We start from the raw sequence: 17245 nt of genomic DNA on the forward strand, positions 1-17245 counted from the left end.
TCCCCTTCCTTCAGGCTGTCCCTCCAGAAGAATGGCTTCTAAATTGCTATTTGCACTCACCTCACCTGGCTGGCTCCCAGGGCCGCCAGCAGTGTGTACACAGCTTGTCCATGGGCTTCTCCCCCAGGCCTATAATTTAGTGGAATCACATAGTAAGCATGAGACTGTGAAACTAAGGGATGACTTCTCTGGCTCACCGGGCTTCTGCAAAGAAAGTCTTCAATTACCTGACTTCCTGGCATCTGTGCTGTGTGGCTGATTCTTGGGAGTGGGTGGGGGGCTGGAGGAGAGGATGACTGGGCACTTGTAGTTCCCTGGAAGGAGAGTGACCACTGTCCTTGGAAGACATTTAATCCTCGTCTTTGCCAAGTACATTCCAAGCAACTATTTATTCTCATGAAAGAGCCCCACTGATTGAAGGTGTGTGGCTTGAGTCATTTTTGGAATCAAACCAATCAACAAATTATGTTATTGCCCGGTTTTTACAGGTTTGCCATTTTGATGTTTGTTATGTTTAAAATTTTTCAACTTGAAGGCCTCATAGATGCCCGCTACATCCCCTGCTAAAATATTTCAAGTCTGTTGATTTTAGTCTTTTGCTGGGCATTAAAATCTTGGAAAAGGAAAAAAAAACTTTAAGAGTGATATTTTTAGTTATATTTCTCAATTTATGTTAAATAACATATTTAATATTTTAGAATTAAAAAAAACCTGTAAAATGAAGTGTAAGTAACTGATACTCTTCCAAATGATACTTCATCTCCCAGGGAAATTATTATGGTGCTGTCATCTAATAACACATTTCCAAAACTATTTTTCAGGGATCATTCGTAATTCTGATCAATGCTGGTTTAGTCTCCAGACAATTAAGAGTTTATCTAAATAGAATTTTTTTTCTCTCCAGATGTAGCTTACCTAGCCAAGTAGGAAAAACACAGGGCCTCTCAAGCTTTTAATGTTGTTGGGTGTATTTGCAGAACTTTGCTGCCCAAATGGCTGGAGGATTTGATGAGAAGGCTGGTGGTGCCCAGATGGGAGTAATGCAGGGACCAATGGTAAGAAAAGACGCCAATTCTTTGCAGCTGAAATGGCAGGAGGTGGCCCATAGCAAAGCCAGGGACTCTGACAACCTCACTTTACAGATAATTGCTAAGAGCAGCTCTTCCCCGTCAGTTACGTAACCCCCAGTTTAGCTAGCCCAAAGTATTTGGTCTTCAATGGCGATGGATGCCAGTTTTAATGATGTGCTGGAGTGACTGAGAAGAATGAGGATGGAGAGAGGTATATAGGCTGGTCTGTTAGAAGGCCAGTCGTGTTGCTCTTGGAATGAGAACTGAAGAATGCAGACAGCAGCCACTGTTCTCCAGCATCCACAAGACTTCCAGCAGGAAATCTCAGTCCTGCAGCTCCGACTTGGCACATGCTAAATGAAACTCAGACTTTAGTAAACATGGCTGCTGTCCAGGAGAAAGCAAGGCCAGCTACTCTGTCCAAATGGTACCTATAAATAAAAATAGGTTGTGTGGGGAGGGGGAAATGAGAGGGAGCAGCCACTGCAGGCCCCCTGCCCACAGAGTAACTCCTTGTCCTTTGTCTGGGCTGTTGGCTGGGAGGAGGTGGCTCCCTGGAGGCCGTGGGCGAAGCCTTTCCAGTAAATCTCCTTGTGTTCTGTTCCAATGCAGGGCCCCATGGGACCTCGCGGACCTCCAGGCCCTGCTGGTGCTCCCGTAAGTACTGGGTCTTTCCTCTTGGAAACTGGAGATGCAGATGCTTTCACGTTCTCTGATATTAGTTTGTGGGATCAACCTGGTGTCATCACCTTACATTTTAGGGACCTCAAGGATTTCAAGGCAACCCTGGTGAACCTGGGGAACCTGGCGTGTCTGTGAGTACCGGCACGGGCCCTGCCCTCCTCCGGGGGAGCCTCCAATGATGTACCACTCAGACCCCAGTCCTGTCACCTCCTGGGCTCTGCCCAGTGCTTTCCCACAATGGAGGGCCCAAAGGACACCTGCATTTCCCCTCTGAGCTCTGGAGGAACTCTGACAGAGAACCAGATGTGGCAGGGACCACCCGGAACTCTGTTGTGTCAGTCCTGTTTCTGGGTCACCCCTCATCCGCTGTGTCCCACTATGATCTGCTCTGTGCCTCTGCTCAGATGCCAAGTGGGTTCTTCCATCTTTTTTTCCTTACAAGGGAACTAGCTTCCAAAAATTACAGTTTCAAAGTTTTGCCCACTGATGAGGTGTGTTCCCCTTCCAACCATTTCTTAAACTCTCTGATTTTGTTTGTAGGGTCCCATGGGTCCCCGTGGTCCTCCTGGCCCCCCTGGAAAACCTGGTGATGATGTGAGTACACTTGAGTAGTCAAACGAGTGGTCACCTCACTTGAAGGGGTCTGGAAAGGGGCTGCTGGCCTGGGTGGGGCTGCAGACACCGCTCGGCTTGGCCCAGGGTGGGAGTGTGCTGAGGGGCAGAGCTGGTGGAGGGAGACTTACTGCTACATTTCCACTGGCAACTCAGCTTGCAAGTGCCCTGGGGACTGCTTTGGACCCAGTGGGAAGGGAACTAATTAAATTACCATTAGCTCCAGGAAGAGAAATTGAGAAATGAGAGATGGGAAAGGGAAAACACAGGGGAAAGATGTAGAGAAGGAAAAACAAAGAAATGCTCAACAGCCTGCCATTATCTTAATTGCAAATGAGTTGGGAGAAGCTCGGCCTGAGGCAGGATGTCTGCAAGGGATGCCAAGGAAGGGAAGAGACAAGAGGCAGCCCCCCGGGCTATTCTTGGGGATGCAATTAGTTGGTGAAAGTCTCTTGAGGTTAGGGAGCGCTAGGCTGGTCAGCAGGGCCTGAGAGGGGAGAGGACACCCGCTAGGGGAGGCTGGGGGCCGTGGGGACGGAGGAGCTTGCCCAGGCCACAGGCTGCTGTCTGAGAGAATACGTGGTGACCCAGGAAAGGCCTGCAGGGGCGTCTGGGATCTGAAGGAGGCGGGGGAGATGAGGGAGCCCCTGGGCAGCGGCATGCGGGCCAGGAGGGGAGGCACCGCTCCGGACTGTGCCATCTGTGCTAACGTATCTTCTGAGGAAGCTGAGGTCTGTCTGTCTCCCTTCAGGGTGAAGCTGGAAAGCCTGGAAAAGCCGGTGAGAGAGGCCCTCCTGGCCCTCAGGTAAAACCCCACCTTGCCCAGCCTGAAACCTCGTTCCCATAGACCCCCTCCTTGCAGCCAAGGCAGTGGCCGCCCACCCAACTCCTCTAGTCCCATTAGCTCACTCCTAAAATGAAATTCCAACAGTCCCTATGTGCATCATGTCTTCATGCTGATGACCACGTCTCTGATCCTAATGTGGGCCCCGGAGGCTGGCAGTTTATACCCACTTTGCACAAGATGGGGTGAAGCACAGTGAGGGGGATTCTGGGACTGACTGAGAGACTGTCCCAGTGCTGAGCTTCCACTGCTCCCTGGCGGCCTGGGGAGCTGGGTCTGAAGGCTCTCGAGCATCCTGGGGCAGCCTTTACCCAGTTCTGAACATCTCCTCTTTTACAGGGTGCTCGCGGCTTCCCAGGAACCCCAGGCCTTCCTGGTGTCAAAGGTCACCGAGTAAGTATCGTAGGTGAGGGTGCTGGAAAGAAGGGATTGCTCAAGCGAGAGAAAAGCTTTTGGGGACATGAATGTCCCTATTCGGCTTCCCCAGAAGCATGATTGAATGTCTTCTCTTGTCGCATAGGGTTACCCAGGTCTAGATGGTGCTAAGGGAGAAGCTGGTGCTCCAGGTGTAAAGGTAAGAACCAAGAAGCGCACGGGGATGGGGAGCGGATGACAGGGAGGTGCTAGTGAGCTTGCTTAGTGTAGTTAGGACGTCCAAACAGCTTGGGTTGGGAACAACCAACCCTACATCCTAATGGACAAACAGCAGGTCTGGGGAGCTCTCTCCTTCACAGAACTAAAGTTTGGGGGTGTCAGTGCTAGCTGAAACCAGAGCTTTTGGCTTCTTCCCTGGGAGTTATCTGGGGGCTGGCAATGGGGTCCCAGTCACTGACCCTGTGCATCTTTTTTCCAGGGTGAGAGTGGTTCACCAGGAGAGAATGGTTCTCCAGGCCCAATGGTGAGTATGAGCAACACCCCTGGGGCCTCCAGACGCTCCTCAGACACCCTCTAAAGCCTGGTAGATGGCTCTGTTGTAAATGCCACTGCTCCCTTTATGCAAAGTAGATATTCAATTCTGTAGATTTGATCCAATTATGAGCAAAGAGCAAACTGTATCAAATAGATGATTTGTTCAAGGTTTCACCAACATTTCATCGAAAGAGCTTAACAAACTTAAGGTGTGCTTCAATTTTTTAAAAATTCTGTTTATTTTTAACATTTTGGGGAGCTCATTCATTGAAAGAAACAAGATGTACTTGTAACAAAGCTCCCACTACACAGCAGGAGGTTGCGTCAGGAGGGCGGGATCAGGGGTACCCAGAGCTTCGCCTCCTGGGCACTGCTTGCTCCCTCCCCTCCGGTGTCCCAGGAGGGCCTGCAGGTTAAGTGATGCCACAGAGTGTCAGTGAGTCAACTCATGCTTGTGCTGTCCTGGTGTGTGTTCCAGGGTCCCCGCGGCCTTCCTGGTGAGAGAGGACGGACTGGCCCTGCTGGCGCTGCGGTGAGTTAATTGACAAAACCCAGAGCCACCATTTGCCCAGCACTTCAGAGTTTACAAGGCACTTGCCTTTAGGTTTATTTCACTTGACCCTCAGCACAACCCTGCGGGCTGGAGAGAGTAGCATCACCCCGTGGAGATTCATGCTGAGTCACAGGTTCCCAGGCTGGGTCTGCACAGTTGAAGGATGGCGGGTGGGTGGTGGGAGGGCTCATTGGTGAGGGCAGGAGTCTCCTTAACTAGTCTGAATTATTCTGCTAATCCCCGCAGCACCACCCACTCCCCAGTCAATCCCATTTGAATTTATGGACAGACTTCAATTGGCTATAGTACTGTGCCCCTTTTTGTTCTTTCTGGTTGCTCAGATTATGCCCTGGAAAAGTATAACAGTTTAGCATCAACTCACTGACTTGACATTGCCACACTGCTGGTGATACCCCGGTGGCCACCACTTCACGGGCACTTCCTCTGTTTAATACCCGAGGTGCTATGTCTCATCCAATTTTCCCTCAAATCCTGTGAGGTAGATTCTATTGTTCTCCCCATTTTAGGGAAGAAGAAACTAAGGCACGGAAAGGTTAAATAGCTTAAGGCAAACAATGCTTTGCAGCCTCAGACTCTGGTGGCCTCTCGTTAGTGGGGGAAGATAAGAGCAGGAGGATTTGCAGCGATGGAGGGTGCAGGGGTTTAGCTCTGATCCCTTAGCAATAGAGAGCCCCGTGGGCGCCTGGTCAGGCGAGTGATGCGATGAAATCTGCATTTAAGAGAGATTACGCTCTCTGCTGATTTCACACCCAACCACCCAAGCTCTGCAGCCCCTCCTCGTGGGTCCCGGCAGGGCCGGCCAAAGTAAATTAGCTTCACTCAGTTGTACTGCTTTCCAGATAATGTATCTGTTTTGGCAGAGATTTCCCTCAAAAGCAGATCAGTGAAATAACAAGCAGCCTCGACCCCCATTTGTCAGCCAGAGCTGCTGGAGTGGCTTGTCCCAGGGTCACTTTGTGTGAGGGGATTAGAGAGTGCTGGGCTTGCCAAGAAACACCGCGATTTCTGCAGATTATCAAGACCTGGCTTGTGGCTTTTTGGCCAGGTTTGGAGCCACGGTGGCTGCGCCCTGTGAGGGGCGGAGATGAGCTGCATCCCTCATCCCTGTTCTCCTTCCTTCCTGGGCACGGGAGGCCCTGCTTCTGGCTTCTCCTCACTGGTCCCTGTCCTCACAGTAGTCAGGCTAGCAGGGGCTGCACAGGATTTGGCGGAGAACATTGACAACGTCATGTAGTTCCAAGTGCAGGCCTGGTGTCGAGGCCAGCCCGGAAGCTGAGCTGGGTTGGCCTCACCCTGCTGTGGTCATGTGTTCCCACCTCCTCAGGCCAGACCAGATGGTGCCCACTCTCCAGCCTTGCTGCAGGGGGAGCCCCGGATGCCCGCCCAGCTCTGGCCTCTCAGAGCAGCAGCACAGCTCCCCCTCGCTCACCGCAGCCCGGCCTCTCCGCCGGCCAGCTCCTGCAGGGAGGGTGCTCCAGAGCTTCTCCAAGGGGCCAGGCCAGCCCAGAAGGGGCTCTGGCCAATGCTGAGGCTTTATGCTCCCTGTGACTTTTCTTCTGTTATGTCTTCTCTTGCTGCCTTGTTTAATGCCAACCAGGAGAGTCTCAGTCAGGAGAAATGGATCATAGCCAGGAGGAAGATTTAGTCTTATTTAAAACAGGAGCTCCCCCTAAAGCATCCATCTTCAGCTTCAGAGGAGAGGCAGAGGCCGGCAGGCGGGACTCCGCTGAGGGAAAGTCGCCCTCTGGCCTGTTCCAGTTCCCTCCAAGGACCAGGTGGCAGGCCCAGCTCTGCCTACCCTAATGGTTCCCTGGGCCCTGAGGGGCCTTGAGAGAGAGACCAGACAAGCTCAGCACAAACCTGGGGGGAGCCCTCAAAGGGCTTCCTATAGAGGAGGAGCCGGCAGCCTCGCCTTTCTGTGAAAGGAGTCTCGGGATAACGAGCTCAGATGTGGTCCTCGGGCTGTGCCCAGTGCCCTGTCCCCATCACAGAGCTTCTTCCTGGGCTGGTGGCAGAAGTCCTGCAGCTTCTCTGTTTTCCTTAGAAGCAGGTTGTCTTGTGGGTTGGGAGTCGGGGTGCAGATCCTAGAGTTAGCCAAGCCCTAACCAAGGAGGTTAATCGAGCCCTAAAGTGCTTTCCACTGTGACAGGCAGGAGCGACTGAGTCAGGGCCACTGATTGGCTGTTTTATTTTGTTTGGCCCAATCCATCGAGTCTTTAAATGATAACTCAGCCTTGAAGTTGGAGATATTTGGGGTCTAAATGGAAGTTTAAGAAATGATGGAATAGCTGGGAAATTACTCAAGCATATTTAAGCTGAGAAGCAGCCCACTGCTTGCCCAGCCACTGTGGAGAGTTCTGGGGCCTCTTTGTGGATATTTAGCAGCTCACACCTCACCAGCCTCACTCTCAGCCCTGGGGCACCGGCTGGGTGGGCCAGGGCAGGAGGGGGACTGGTTGGGTGGGAGCCTCTCACAATGGCTGCTTCCTTCTCGCTCACAGGGTGCCCGTGGCAACGACGGTCAACCAGGCCCCGCAGGGCCTCCGGTAAGTTCGTTCATCCCCGGCAGGTCTACCTGAGTCCCAGTCAGAAGGCCAGTGAAGTTGGCAGTGTTTACTCAGTACCCACACAGTGCTCTGGCTTCTGCCGAAGGAAGGAGGACTAAATTTTCATTCTGCGCGAGCATGTCGATAACAAGCTTTTGAAGCAATAGTTTATTTTTCTCAGTCACCCTTTTGGCACTTTTTTTGAGGAGGGATAGGGAGGGAGGTGAAAGAATCACCTGCTTCTTGGCGTGTATATAGTCAGAAACTTGCTTTGCCTTGTGAAGCCAGGCTTGGGGACACTAGCAGTGGGGACCCTTTTCATCCAGGGACTTGCAGCCACAGTGGATGCAGAGCAGTATCAGTGCAGAGGTGGGAAGGAGCGTGTGGTGTAGAGGTGGCTCACCTGGGAGGCTGGAGAGATGCTGCCGAGTCAGCCTTCACCTCTCCACCCGTGTCCTTCCTCCAGGGTCCCGTGGGTCCTGCTGGCGGTCCTGGCTTCCCTGGAGCTCCCGGTGCCAAGGTGCGTGCCCTGCTCGTCGAGTCCGGAGACCCCCTTTCCCCATAACCCTTGCTGATTGCCCCCTGGGTGATCCCCCTTCCCTTCGGAGGAGTGTCCCACCCGCTCCCGCCCCCTCACCGCTGCTCTCCGTGGAGGCAAGGAAAAAGTCAGGCATTTCTCAGAGTCACCAGCTGGAAGGGAAAGTAAGATGGAATGATAAAAAGCTGGAGGTAGAGTTACAGCTTCAGAATGGGGAAAGGCAGAAAAAGATGGGGAGACACCCGAGAAGTGGGAGGGACCAGAAGACCAGGAACCGGAGGAAGGAAGGTAAAGCTCATCTGACTTTAGACCTGAAAGGGAGTTGGAAGGAAGTGGGCTGGGAGACGGTTCCATGCTTTCTTCTCACCCCTGCTTCATCTGAGGGGCTTGGCTCTTCCAAGCCATGTTAATAGGGTTCTTCCGAGGATTAGCAGAGGCCAGTGGGAGGCCAGCCAGTTCAGGGAAAGGCCCCCGTGGCCCAGGAGGGATTCCAATGCGCGTGAGTCCCTGGGAATTCTCTCCTGTTGCCGCCAGGACATGAATAAGGAGCCTCCATGTGGTCACTGGCATCAGGTTGCTTTTCCCCTCCTGGGGGTTTCCACGGCAACCAGACAGTGTCTGAGGCCCTGGGAGCCGGGTGAAGGAGACCCATTGTGGAGAGGGACAGCAGAAGGTGAGGGGGCCTGACCTTTAGAAAATAATAATTACAAAAGTGAAGCGAGAATGTTCTGAGAAGAAACCTGAGGAGGCTCTGCCCTCCCTCCAGGTCAGCAGTCCTCCCCAGGGACTCCGCGGTCCAGAGAGCCCAGACCGCAGCCAGTTGTAACTTTCAGGAAAAAAATGAATGTAAAAGCAGAGGCCATTTTGGGAAAAGTAGGGTCAGGGCGCTAGTCCCAGCTTGCTTTTGCCCTGGCTTTCTGGCTCCCTCCAAACAGGCTTGGCCCAGAGCCTGGTTCACACATCAGCCAGATACAGGCTGAGTGGTGCCCTGAGCTGAGATGTTCGAGAGCTTCAATGAAAGAAAAAATAGGTGGGGAGTGGGGGTAGAGGTGCCTGCCCATCTCAGCCATCCTTCCGTCGTCCCAGGTCACTGGGCTGGCAGGATCCTCCGGCTCGGGCTTTTCTGATGGGTGCTGGCAGGACCAGCATGATGTCTAGGCAGTGGCACGAATCCGTGTGTTTGCTTGTGGTGGTCACAGTAGAGAGGGGAGATGGAGAGTGGAGCGGTCGGGTAGGAAGTCATCAGGGCGGCGAGCTCAGCCAGGTGGCCCGTGTGGGAACACGTGTGGGAACCGGAGTGCCACATGCAGGGGGTGCACGTGCATGACTCAGGGTTTTGGTGCGTTCAAACAGCTTGTCCTGAACTGTTGCTGCCCCATGAGAGGTCTCTGTCCCCCTGACTTGTCCTCACACATCCCTCCCTGTCTCTTTCCAGGGTGAAGCTGGTCCTACTGGTGCTAGAGGTCCTGAAGGTGCCCAGGGTCCTCGCGGTGAACCTGGCACTCCTGGGTCCCCCGGGCCGGCTGGTGCCTCTGTAAGTGCAGCTTCTCTTTGGCCTGAAGGGTCTGGGGTCTGTGGCCTTGACACACTTGACTTGTGCTTAAATATGAAGGAAGTAGAGCCCCAGTCATCAAACCTCCATTCTGGCTCAGAGCCTGCCACCCCCCCATGTCTAGAGACCTTTTCCTCTATTGCTCACTCTCACCTTGAGATGTCCAGCAGGGCCATGCCTGGAATGGGCATCTGGTGGCCCAGCCCCTGGTCCTTGGGGGGGAGGGCTGGGACGTGGCTGGGGTTTATTCTTTGCTGCGTATTATATGACACTGTCTCCTTTTTCAGGGTAACCCCGGAGCTGATGGAATTCCTGGAGCTAAAGGATCTGCTGTGAGTGCTGCCCTTGGACTTGGCTCCTCCGGGTGGGGTCACTCTCTTTTTAACCCCGTCCTGATTCCCTTCTCTCTGCTCATGCTGACAGGGTGCTCCTGGCATTGCTGGTGCTCCCGGCTTCCCTGGGCCCCGTGGTCCACCCGGCCCTCAAGGTGCAACTGGTCCTCTGGGCCCAAAAGGTCAAACGGTAAGACCCAGAGTGATCCCCAAGTCCCACCCACGGCCTCGGAGTCAAACTCTTTCCTGTGCTCACACTGTGTCCTTCGGTGGGAGCCTTTAAGGGTTTCGGGAGGTGGAGGCAGGGCCATGGAGAGAACCAAGTGTGAGAAACTGCTTTTCTCTTTTGTCAAGGGTGAGCCCGGTATTGCTGGCTTCAAAGGTGAACAAGGCCCCAAGGGAGAACCGGTGAGTATCTGCTTACAGCCCTTGTCTTTCCAGGCGGCTGCTCCACAAAGTCCAGGGCACCCCTGGCCCACTGCCCACCTCCGCCGTAGCCCCGGCCCCTCATCTGGGCCCTCTCAGGCTGTGCCCAGAGAGAGCTGTGACAGGGCTGAGAAGCTGATGCAGCTTCAGCTCCCATCTTTGGCTTGATCGGCTTGACCAGTTGGAACTTTATACTCTCTCTCTTCCCACTGGGCCACTTCTGCTCCCCCCAGGCTGGTCCTTTGTGACTCCCCTTTCCCAGATGATCCCCCAGCCCTGAAACAATAGCCACAGCCACTTCCTCCACAGGCTGGGCCCGTGCTTGCCCCAGGGCCAGGCCAAGGCTCACCGTGTTTCTCTTTTGTGCTGGTTCTCAGGGCCCTGCTGGTCCCCAAGGAGCCCCCGGTCCTGCTGGTGAAGAAGGCAAAAGAGGTGCCCGTGGAGAGCCTGGTGGTGCTGGGCCCGCTGGTCCCCCTGGAGAAAGAGTAAGTGGGTGGGGAGTCCCATGTTCACTGGGGCGTGGCCTGGGGATGCAAGGCAAGTCCCTGTGGCTCTGGGTCTGTGCCAAGCATGTGGCCTTCTGGACACCATGCTCCTCTCTTCCCCACCTGCACCATAGGGGTAGGGAACCTTCTCCTTCTTCGTGTCCCTCACCCCCTGGGGATGACACGAAATAGAGCTCCTTCCCAAAAAGGTGGGGACAGGCCCCAAAAGTTAATCTCTCAGAATCTTGCAGGCCGTATCTTCTGCTCCACAGAAACTAGTTGGGGGTCTGGTGGGATGGACCCCCTGGGGCCTGGCTAGGCTTTCTGCAGCCACAGTTGGGTGAAGGGCAACTCTAACTCACTGCCTCTCTTCTCCACTTCTGCCTAGGGTGCTCCTGGCAACCGTGGTTTCCCAGGTCAAGATGGTCTGGCAGGTCCCAAGGTGAGTGGAGGGACAGGGACTGGGGTCCCCGCATCACTGGTCAGATGGCTTTCTGCTGACACCCTGCCTCCTCTTGTGTAGGGAGCCCCTGGAGAGCGAGGACCCAGTGGCCTTGCTGGTCCGAAGGGAGCCAATGGTGACCCTGGCCGTCCCGGAGAGCCTGGCCTTCCTGGAGCCAGAGTAAGTACGGAGCTGCTTTAGTTCTTGGCTTCTGACTCTGAACAGACCCCTCCTGCACCGCCCCACCTGGTCCCTCCAACCCTGTGCTGCCAGGATTGGACAGTCCTGGGGCTGCCCTGACACCCATCCTCTTCTCTCCCCTGAACAAAGGGTCTCACTGGTCGCCCTGGTGATGCTGGTCCTCAAGGCAAAGTTGGTCCTTCTGTAAGTCCATCATCTGGGGATGTTGGGAGGGGTTGGGGGATATGCTTGGGGAGGCAGATGGGAAAAGAGACCGGAGTTGGGTGGGGGCGGACTGTGAATTTGAAGTACTGTGGAGGGGGACAGATGGTAGGTCCTGGGGCCAGGTGTGGCCTGTGCAGTGGCTGTGAGTTCTGAAAATGCCACCCTCTTGTGCATTTGGGCTTTTCCTTGTGGGAAGACAAAGCCTGATACACACTTTCAGCAGCAAAACTTCTAAGCTAAGCAGTGCCTTGTCACTGATGGGGCCGGTGTGTGATATGGGCTGCTGGTTGCAACCCTGGCTGTATGTCTGGCCAGTGTCTAGCCCTGTCCCTGCTACACAGTAGGCACTTAGCGGATATTGGATGGATGAATGTGGTCGAGTGTCCATGTCCTGAGAATGGTTTTCTTTTTTTCAGGGAGCCCCTGGTGAAGACGGTCGCCCTGGACCTCCAGGTCCTCAGGGGGCTCGTGGGCAGCCTGGTGTCATGGGTTTCCCTGGTCCCAAAGGTGCCAATGTAAGTAAACACCTGTCCTTGTATTTCCTTCCACATGGTGCTACTGCCTCCCTGCCCCTGGGGAAAGGGCTGGCTCCTGAATAGAGTTAACCCAAGGGCCCTGATGAGCGGGCCCCACTGTGCCCTGGGCAGCTGGGGCCTCCATGCCCCGCAGGAGTGCATGTGATCTGGGGAACCCCAGGGCTCTTTAAAGCCCTCAGGACATCTCAGCTGTGACAGTGTTCCCTGGGGCAGGGCTCTGAGCTTAAGAGAGGTGCTGATAGTCGGCTTTAGCCTTTGCTGTTCATCAGGTCGTGGCCCCAAGCTCATCTCCCCAGCCTAGCGACCTACCCTACTCCCACCAAAACCTTCTGCCTCATGGCCCTGCACTCTTTCTTCCAGGGTGAGCCTGGCAAAGCTGGTGAGAAGGGACTGCCTGGTGCTCCTGGTCTGAGAGTAAGTACCCTCCCTACTGCCATGCCTTGGTGTTTGCTGGGTATCTGCAAAGAGAGGGAAATCTCTGGCCTGCCCCTGGGACCCCTAGTTGACCCTGTGGATTCCTGTGGCTGAGCCCATGCTGGGCCCTTTGGGAGTCCACAGGGGAGACATCTGGCTGCTGACAGCAGCCCAGGGAGATGGAGAAGGCTCCCATGCTGAGAAAGACTGAGGGAGAAGGAGGGGGCTGGGGAAGGATGGGAAGGGAAGGTGTGGAAATGGAGTTCAGGTGGGGGATCATCTGGAAACTCTGGGCCACACAGTGCACCTGCCCCGTCCTGGGGTTTGTAGAACTGAAGAAAAGTGGATCATTACATCACCCCTTTCTCTCTGTCTAGGGTCTTCCTGGCAAAGATGGTGAGACAGGTGCTGCAGGCCCCCCTGGACCCGCTGTAAGTACCTGCCCAGCCTCTCCAGGTGGCCCATGGGCAGGGGCTTGGTGGGCGGAGTAGTGGGGCTGACAGGTGTGGATCTGGGCTGATCTAGGACACCTGACCTAGACTGAGGACGGCAGAATGTCCCTGGGGGCAGTGTGGACCCCACCCTGGTTGTCAGGGATGTGAGTGTCCTCCCAGGGTGGGAGGACAGTGAGGCACACATGCACGCCTTGCTTGGGCAGTGCGGGACGGTGTCTGCCTGCCCTCCTGCAGGCCGCCCCAGACCCTTCTGGGCCCAGCTGAGGCTCCTAGCTTCTCTGGAACACTGGCTCAGCTCACCTTCATCTTCCTCTGCAGGGACCTGCTGGTGAACGAGGCGAGCAGGGTGCTCCTGGGCCATCTGGGTTCCAGGTAGGTGGCTGGACCAGCTTCCTGTTCAGTCCCTGTCCACGCCCAGGGCTCTGGGGGCAGCAGCAGGCACCGCGGGCGGAAGGCCCGCCCTCTAGAGGGGGCCCCGGGGATAAGTCTTCCCTGCACCCCCGGCTGTCGCCCTGTGCCAGCCTCCCTGGAGGGTGGGGCAGCAAACTCATTCCTTTCCTAACCAAAACCACTTTGATTTCTAGGGACTTCCTGGCCCTCCTGGTCCCCCAGGTGAAGGTGGAAAACCAGGTGACCAGGTGAGCATGGGATTCTTTGAACCTGCAGCCTGTTTAGGTGGGAAGTCTATTCTCAGGCCCAGGAGGCAAGGGCAGGAGGGCCCCAGGAGCCCCAGGAGGCCAGCCACCCCTCCCTCTACAGATGACAGTCTGAGCTCAGCCTCCAGCAGGAGGGACACTCGGCCAAGGCTCTGGGACAGAAAAGCCTCTGCTCTCTCACACGTCCTTCTTTGTTCTTCAGGGTGTTCCTGGTGAAGCTGGAGCTCCCGGCCTCGTGGGCCCCAGGGTGAGTGTCCTGTCGGCCATTTCTGGGTGGCCTCCTTGGGCCTGCTCTCTCGTTCGTTGTGCGGCTCTGCCTGCCGGCGCCTCCTGGCAGCACCGCCCCTGGCGTCCTGGGGCCCGGCCCTGCTCCCCACCTCCCTGCTTCTCCCCGGGTCTCCTCTCTTTGGGCCTCCACCCCATCTCTCTTGACTAACTGCTCCTTGGTGTCTCCATGACAGGGTGAACGAGGCTTCCCAGGGGAACGTGGCTCTCCCGGGTCCCAGGGCCTCCAGGGGCCCCGCGGCCTCCCCGGCACTCCTGGCACTGATGGTCCCAAAGTAAGTGAGGTGGTCCTGCCAGCAGGGCTCCTCTGGGCCCGCCTGGGAGGCCCTGCTGAGGGATGAAGGGGAAGGGGAGGGGGCTCCGGAGGAATGAAGATGGAAGGAGGGAGGGGTGGAGGATAAGACAGAAAAGGGTCTGGGCAGAGGAAGAAAGGAAGGAAAGGGGGCTTGGGGCACGAGAGTCCTGGGGGAGGAGCTGCCCACCACAGGCTCCCTCTCCCCACAACAGGGTGCATCTGGCCCAGCCGGCCCCCCTGGGGCTCAGGGCCCTCCAGGTCTGCAGGGGATGCCCGGTGAGAGGGGAGCAGCTGGCATTGCCGGGCCCAAGGGAGACAGGGTGAGTACCTGGCTGACCATGCCTCCCCCGCAGTGTGCTTCCTCATACTCCCTCAAGCTCCTCACAACCCCTGGGGGTGAGGTTCCCAGTTACCCTCCGAAGGAACTTGGAGACCCGCCTCCAAGGCTCTCTGTCTGACCTGACATTCTCTCCTAACCCTTCCCTCCGTCTCACTCATGTTATTCCTCATCACTCACCCTGAGACCACAACAAATCCCCCCTGCAGGCTCTGAGCTCTGCCCAGAGCCCCATTCTGGGGGAGCTGAGCTGAGCTGACAAAGGGGGTCTTGGAGAGCATGCCTGAGGTGGCCTGTTTTCTCTATCCCACAGGGTGACGTTGGTGAGAAAGGCCCTGAGGGAGCCCCCGGGAAGGACGGCGGACGAGTAAGTGAATGCTGGTTGCAGATTTCCTGGGGTTGGGTGGGGACAGATGCAGGAGACCTCACGGGTCCCCAGCCCTGCACTCAGGGGACAGGGGGGCAGTGTGTGAGTGTGGTCTCCTGTCCTTTTTCAGTTCTGTGGGCTGGACAACCACATGGAGTTGCCTATCAAAACGGGGGCCCAGGATGAGAGGGAGTTCTGGGGGCCATGGGAGGGTGCACCAAGGTCCAGTGGGTGTGGGGTCCCCTCTGGGCTCCCCGTTGCTAGCTGCCTCTCCCCTGCCTCTCACTTCCGCCTTCTCTCCCCAGGGTCTGACTGGCCCCATCGGCCCCCCTGGCCCAGCTGGTGCCAATGGTGAGAAGGTGAGTTTGAGTCGTGGGTCCCTTTTCTTGCTCTGCTTCGCCTCCTCTATCAAGCCTCCTTCGTCTCCTGCCAAAGACTGCCAGTTCTTGCCCTCGCTTAACAACTGTTACCCTCCTGCCCACCAGCGGCTGCAGGGCATTGAGGGTGGGGGTCTTCTTAGGAGCAAACTCATGGCTGTGTGTGCCATTCAGGGGAGCAGTTGGACAGGGGTACAGGTGCCTTCAGCAAAGGCCCCGAGGAGGGTGCAGGTGTGGCTGAAGCAACAAGGAGAAAATAGGCTGCGGGTCGGTGGGGGGACCAGAGCCCCCGTTCACCATCGGGGCTTCCTGGGTGCACTGTGCTCTCGAAAGGCCCACTCAGGCCCCACACCGCTCATCCACGGCTCATCTCCCCTCCCCACCTTAGGGAGAAGTTGGACCTCCTGGTCCTGCAGGAACTGCTGGTGCTCGTGGTGCCCCGGTGAGTATCTGCCCCTGAGCCTGGCCCTGCAAGCCCCCGGCACGCGTTCCCTCCCTGCCCTTTGGGTCTGGGTCTGGGTCTGGGTCTGGGGGTGGAGAGGAGAGATGAGAAAGGAAGGGAGAAGGCACATCACCCCCACGATGTGATCTAGGTGGAGGGTCTTTGGGTCCTCAGCTCCTCTGACCAAGGGAGGCTTTCTGACCTGGGTCCCTCTACGAGGGAGCTTCCTGACCCCTTCTCTCTGGGGTTACTGTGCAGGAGGCCAGGCTGGGCCTGAGGGGGATCTGGGCTCACAGGAGGGAACAGAGCAGGCAGGCAGCTGAGCCTCACTCCTCTTGGGCCTCTTCTCTCACAGGGCGAACGTGGAGAGACTGGACCCCCCGGGCCCGCTGGATTCGCTGGTCCTCCTGTGAGTATCTCTGTCCACCCTCCCTCCTGGGCCCTTCCTCTTCCCAGCTCTGCGTCAGTACCCGAGGGCACCTTCCACCTGCGGGGCAGCGAAGGACAGAGTTTAAAGAAGAGGAATGGGCTCCTCTCATCCCACATTGCCACACTGATGTAACAGTCCTACCTCAGACCCAGTGTTCAGGCCCAGGGTGGACACACACAGTCACACTCAGAGTCTCTGGCCCTTTGGGAAGGACTTTGAATATTTGCCCCCACTCACCGGCTTCCACTTTCCCCGACAGGGTGCTGATGGCCAGCCTGGTGCCAAAGGCGAGCAAGGAGAGGCCGGCCAGAAAGGTGATGCCGGTGCCCCAGGTCCTCAGGGCCCCTCTGGAGCTCCTGGGCCTCAGGTGGGTAATGCTGAGCTCCCCCGGAACTGTCCCCACAGGGCGGGGAGTGCTGGGTGCAGGGTGAGGGGCCTGGGCAGGCGGAGGGTGGCTGGGGGATGCCCGCCTGCATTTAGGGCTCTCCACCTGCAGACTCGGAGCCTGCTGCTGCCGCTGCTGCCATAGGAGGGGGAGGCTGCTGGGAGGAGGCATTTGTATTCAGGGATAAAGGCTCTAGTAGCTGAACTGGCTTTCATTGTCTTGGGTGTGGGTGTGGGCGTGTGGTGGGGGTGCTGGGGGATGACATAGGGTCCCGGCTGTGTCTCCCTGAGGACAGACAGCTGGGGACAGAGCAGCCGGTCTCTTGTGAGCAGCGGGGAGATCTTGGACTGGCTCTGCAGAGCCTGAAAGGCTTCTCCTCCCCGAGGTCTCCTAGAACACGAGTCTCCTGTTGGCCAGGATGGGAGGCCCGCCTGTGACAGCTTCTCCACGCTGGGATTTTAGTGCCGAGAGAGCTGCATCTTTGAGAGCCTAGCCCTTAGGAGTCCTTGTTGGGGCTCAGCCAGGCCCTGTGCCCAGAAGCCCACAGCCCTCCCGGGGAGAACCAGGCCTCACTGTCTCCCTCCTTCCTCCCCAGGGTCCTACTGGCGTGACTGGTCCTAAAGGAGCCCGAGGCGCTCAGGGCCCCCCGGTGAGTGAGGCCCGCATTCCCACTGTCGCCCAGGTGGGGTGGAGGGTACTGTTGGGGCAGCAGCTTTTTCCATGCCCCACCCCCGCTCTCATGAAGAAGGCCTGGCCCCAGAGACTCCACCCCACCTCCCTCCTTCTCAGCCCGGCTTTTGCCCCCAGTCCAAGCCCATCCCAATCCAGGAGGAAAGAGGGCGCCCCT

The 17245-nt window shown here is 56.8% G+C and overlaps 1 protein-coding gene across 2 annotated transcripts in view; it reads left to right on the top strand.

The window, feature by feature from the left end:
- The window catches only part of COL2A1 (collagen type II alpha 1 chain), a 31183-nt gene that overhangs the window by 7117 nt on the left and 6821 nt on the right, over positions 1 to 17245 (top strand). For both annotated transcript variants that reach the window (XM_010964201.3, XM_010964202.3), the window contains 33 exons: positions 978 to 1055; positions 1683 to 1727; positions 1832 to 1885; positions 2295 to 2348; positions 3118 to 3171; positions 3550 to 3603; positions 3731 to 3784; positions 4064 to 4108; positions 4598 to 4651; positions 7195 to 7239; positions 7706 to 7759; positions 9213 to 9311; positions 9617 to 9661; positions 9753 to 9851; positions 10016 to 10069; positions 10465 to 10572; positions 10961 to 11014; positions 11096 to 11194; positions 11345 to 11398; positions 11836 to 11934; positions 12316 to 12369; positions 12747 to 12800; positions 13143 to 13196; positions 13409 to 13462; positions 13683 to 13727; positions 13942 to 14040; positions 14273 to 14380; positions 14711 to 14764; positions 15070 to 15123; positions 15530 to 15583; positions 15939 to 15992; positions 16273 to 16380; positions 16994 to 17047. In XM_010964201.3, the coding sequence (XP_010962503.2) occupies positions 978 to 1055; positions 1683 to 1727; positions 1832 to 1885; positions 2295 to 2348; positions 3118 to 3171; positions 3550 to 3603; positions 3731 to 3784; positions 4064 to 4108; positions 4598 to 4651; positions 7195 to 7239; positions 7706 to 7759; positions 9213 to 9311; positions 9617 to 9661; positions 9753 to 9851; positions 10016 to 10069; positions 10465 to 10572; positions 10961 to 11014; positions 11096 to 11194; positions 11345 to 11398; positions 11836 to 11934; positions 12316 to 12369; positions 12747 to 12800; positions 13143 to 13196; positions 13409 to 13462; positions 13683 to 13727; positions 13942 to 14040; positions 14273 to 14380; positions 14711 to 14764; positions 15070 to 15123; positions 15530 to 15583; positions 15939 to 15992; positions 16273 to 16380; positions 16994 to 17047 (2148 nt within the window). The remainder of the gene's footprint in view (positions 1 to 977; positions 1056 to 1682; positions 1728 to 1831; positions 1886 to 2294; positions 2349 to 3117; positions 3172 to 3549; positions 3604 to 3730; positions 3785 to 4063; positions 4109 to 4597; positions 4652 to 7194; positions 7240 to 7705; positions 7760 to 9212; positions 9312 to 9616; positions 9662 to 9752; positions 9852 to 10015; positions 10070 to 10464; positions 10573 to 10960; positions 11015 to 11095; positions 11195 to 11344; positions 11399 to 11835; positions 11935 to 12315; positions 12370 to 12746; positions 12801 to 13142; positions 13197 to 13408; positions 13463 to 13682; positions 13728 to 13941; positions 14041 to 14272; positions 14381 to 14710; positions 14765 to 15069; positions 15124 to 15529; positions 15584 to 15938; positions 15993 to 16272; positions 16381 to 16993; positions 17048 to 17245) is intronic.

The sequence above is a fragment of the Camelus bactrianus genome, chromosome 12 (genome assembly GCF_048773025.1).
Source record: "Camelus bactrianus isolate YW-2024 breed Bactrian camel chromosome 12, ASM4877302v1, whole genome shotgun sequence".
Taxonomy (NCBI): Eukaryota; Metazoa; Chordata; class Mammalia; order Artiodactyla; family Camelidae; genus Camelus; species Camelus bactrianus.